Source organism: Gekko japonicus, unplaced genomic scaffold (genome assembly GCF_001447785.1).
Source record: "Gekko japonicus isolate JY-2015 unplaced genomic scaffold, Gekko_japonicus_V1.1 scaffold4015, whole genome shotgun sequence".
Classification (NCBI taxonomy): Eukaryota; Metazoa; Chordata; class Lepidosauria; order Squamata; family Gekkonidae; genus Gekko; species Gekko japonicus.
Genome location: NW_015165949.1, coordinates 103,056 through 105,902, shown reverse-complemented (window position 1 = coordinate 105,902; position 2,847 = coordinate 103,056). Strand labels below are relative to the sequence as shown.

The 2,847-nt window shown below is 41.4% G+C and overlaps 1 protein-coding gene across 1 annotated transcript; it reads right to left on the bottom strand.

Moving 5' to 3' along the window:
• Nucleotides 1-1,318: 1,318 nt before the first annotated feature.
• On the bottom strand, nt 1,319-2,507 carry TBC1D32 (TBC1 domain family member 32). The gene is made up of 2 exons (XM_015411457.1): nt 2,353-2,507; nt 1,319-1,484 (listed from the first exon to the last, which is right to left on the bottom strand). Exons 1-2 carry the CDS (start codon nt 2,505-2,507, stop codon nt 1,319-1,321), a joined length of 321 nt encoding a protein of 106 aa, XP_015266943.1.
• Between the last annotated feature and the right edge of the window lie 340 nt (nt 2,508-2,847).

Genomic DNA, 2,847 nt, shown 5'->3' with positions numbered 1-2,847 from the left:
AAAGTACTTTTATCCCTTTCTCACAATACAAGAACTCATGGACGTCAATGAAATTAATGAGGAGTAGGCTTAGAACAGATAAAAGGACGTACTTCTTCACCCAGAGAGTAATTATCACGTGGCATTCTCTGCTGCAGGAATTGGTGGACACCTCCCTCTAAGCTGTGGAGTCTTGTGAGCAAAAATTCTACTTTGTGAGCTACTGGCATTAGAGTTATGAGCGAGTGATTTGGCTACTGCATAACTTAGTTTGCTCTGGAGCCATCCTTCCTGAGCCAAGACAAAAATGTGTGAGCCAGAGGCTAAAAAACTGTGAGCTAGCTCACACTAACTCAGTTTAGAGTGGACACTGGTGGACGCTAAAAGTATAGACAGTTTCAAGAGGGGATTGAATAAACATATGGACCAGAGGTCCATCAGTGGCTATTAACCACAAGGTATAGATAGATGGAACACAATATCTAAGACAGCAATGCTCTGGTGCTTGGGGGGCAACAGTGGGAGGGCTTCTGGAGTTCTGGCCTTGCTGGTGGATCTCCTGATGGAACCTGTTTTTTGGCCTGATCTAACATGGTTTCTAAGGAGCTGCGGTGGCTCAAATGGTTAAGATGCTGAATTGCAGGCTATGGAAGGTCAGCAGTTCGAGACCTGGGTGCCGCATGATGGAGTGAGCTCCCATCTCTAGTTCCAGCTCCTGCCAACCTAGCAGTTCGAAAGCAAGAAATTGCAAGTAGATGAATAGGTACCACTTCGGTGGGAAGGTAACAGCATTCCGTGTGCCTTGGTGTTTAGTCATGCTGACCACATGACCACGGAAACGTCTTCGGACAACGCTGGCTCTTCGGCTTTGAAACGGAGATGAGCACCGCAACCCTAGAGTCGGATTCGACTGGCTTTCGAGCAAGGGAACCTTTACCTTTACCTTTTTAACATGGCTTCTATTATTTTCCTTTGTACTTTCTCTGTCTCCCAGGAAAGTGTTGTCAGAAAACAAGGCAGAATTAAACTGATATTATGCCATTATGTGTGCATTCAGATATCAAAAGACAATGTGGTTAAGACTAACTGTGAATAGTAAACCAAGTAGTTAAATTAAACCATGGTTTTGAATGATGTCTCAAGTGAGCCTATAAGAAACTGTTCATGAACAAAATACTAAGCAGTAAATCTTGCAGATTTATAATGACAATAAACTTTTAGAACAGTGTTACCAGTAACTATAAAATCAAAATTAAGGAGGCAAGAACAGCTGAGCGAGATGACTTGGCAGACAGTCAGTTTTGTAAAATGGGTTTTATATGCATTCTTTCACATCTACTCACTCTTTTGATTCTCGGGTCTTTTTAGTAACATGCTGTACAAGTGTATCATAGCCAGTTCCTTCACCCTGATTTTGTGCAGACGTACATTTCTCAGTTTCTTCTTCTATTACAGAGCCCAGGGTGCTACTTATATACTGTCTAAGATATTTCACAAATTCATAACTGCAAAAAATATTCAGAAAAAAATGTAGATTGTTTTACACTGCTGCATTTCAAATCATCTTTATCATCATCATATAACTTCTCTCATCAAGCTACCATTAAAATCTTCAATGAATTCCAGAGGCAGCATGAAAGATTAATAAAGAAGCATGGAAGATTAATAAAGAAGATCTGGGACAGTAACTAGGTATTCCTCTCCCACTGACCTTCAATAGAATGTGTTACTTGTCTGTTAAATGAAATTGGAAAGTGATTTTCCATCTAACTGCTGCACAAAACACACACACAAAAGCAAAACTTGAGGATATGTCAGATTTTTTTCCCACTGCACAAGCCCATTTCTCAGAAGCTCTTTCAGATATTACACATAAGGACAAAAGAACCCTGCATGGGCCTGAGAACTTAATAGGTCATGCCAAAGTAACTGCAGTTTGTGCACTGACATGGTCCAAGCAGTAACTCCTTCAGACCAATAGCTAGCCAGAACCACTCATTATGCTGACTTATAATACACAGGCAAGCAAAGATAGGGGGATTGGAAACATTGTTGCAAGGTGATTATTTCTTTTATATTCATCTGCTGAAATGTAAAGGCTTGATTTTAATCAACTGACTTACCCTATCTATGCATATTAGCAAAATGGTGCTAAGTAGCAACCAGAAACATTACTGCAAGTCTTCTTTTTTCAAATTTTCCCATAGTTGTACATCCTTATGAGAGTGGTAAGCATAATTCATAACACTGAAATTTAAAACTGTGGTTGCTTCTAAATGCATTCTAAAGATGCATATGTTTACAAATAAGCTAGCAACATACTGTTACAGTCTACCCTCCTTCACTAATGGCATTAGACAAACAAAAACTTACTTATGAAAGTTTTCATCAGTTTCTTCCAAATGCAGCAAAATCTCTTCTGAACACTCAACTGATGGTGCTCCTGTAATTTTCTCTTTGACGCTTTGCAGTAACTGTCTGAGCATCGATTGCAAAACAGCTTCATCTTCACTAGAAAAATGAGACATCTGAAAGAGAGAGAGAGAGAACCTGGCTATTAAATATTCGTAAACAGGGATCAGCAAGGAACTTGTGGGATTGGGGGTGCAACGATCACATTGGGAGCTGCTTGGGACCAAGGGGGACACAATGTTGGGGAAGGCAGGTAACAGGATCTTAAGGGAGCAGCGACAATGGGAATCATGCCAGGCCTGGGGTGTCAGCAGCAACTGAGGGGGGCAGGCAGCCTCAGACTCTGTTGCCTTAGTTTCTGCCCACTGTGACTGTTCTCATACCTGGGGCCTCCTCCTGGACTGGCACCTTCTTAGAGATGAGTCCAGGCCACAGGCCACTGGGGATTCTCTGATG

Bases quoted from the DNA above. Each gene is read 5' to 3' on its own strand.
- TBC1D32 (XM_015411457.1), bottom strand. From the start codon at position 2,507: ATGTCTCATTTTTCTAGTGAAGATGAAGCTGTTTTGCAATCGATGCTC. The intron at 1,485-2,352 runs GTAAGTTTTTGT...TATTTTTTGCAG, and splicing joins ACTGATGAAAACTTTCATAA to TTATGAATTTGTGAAATATC.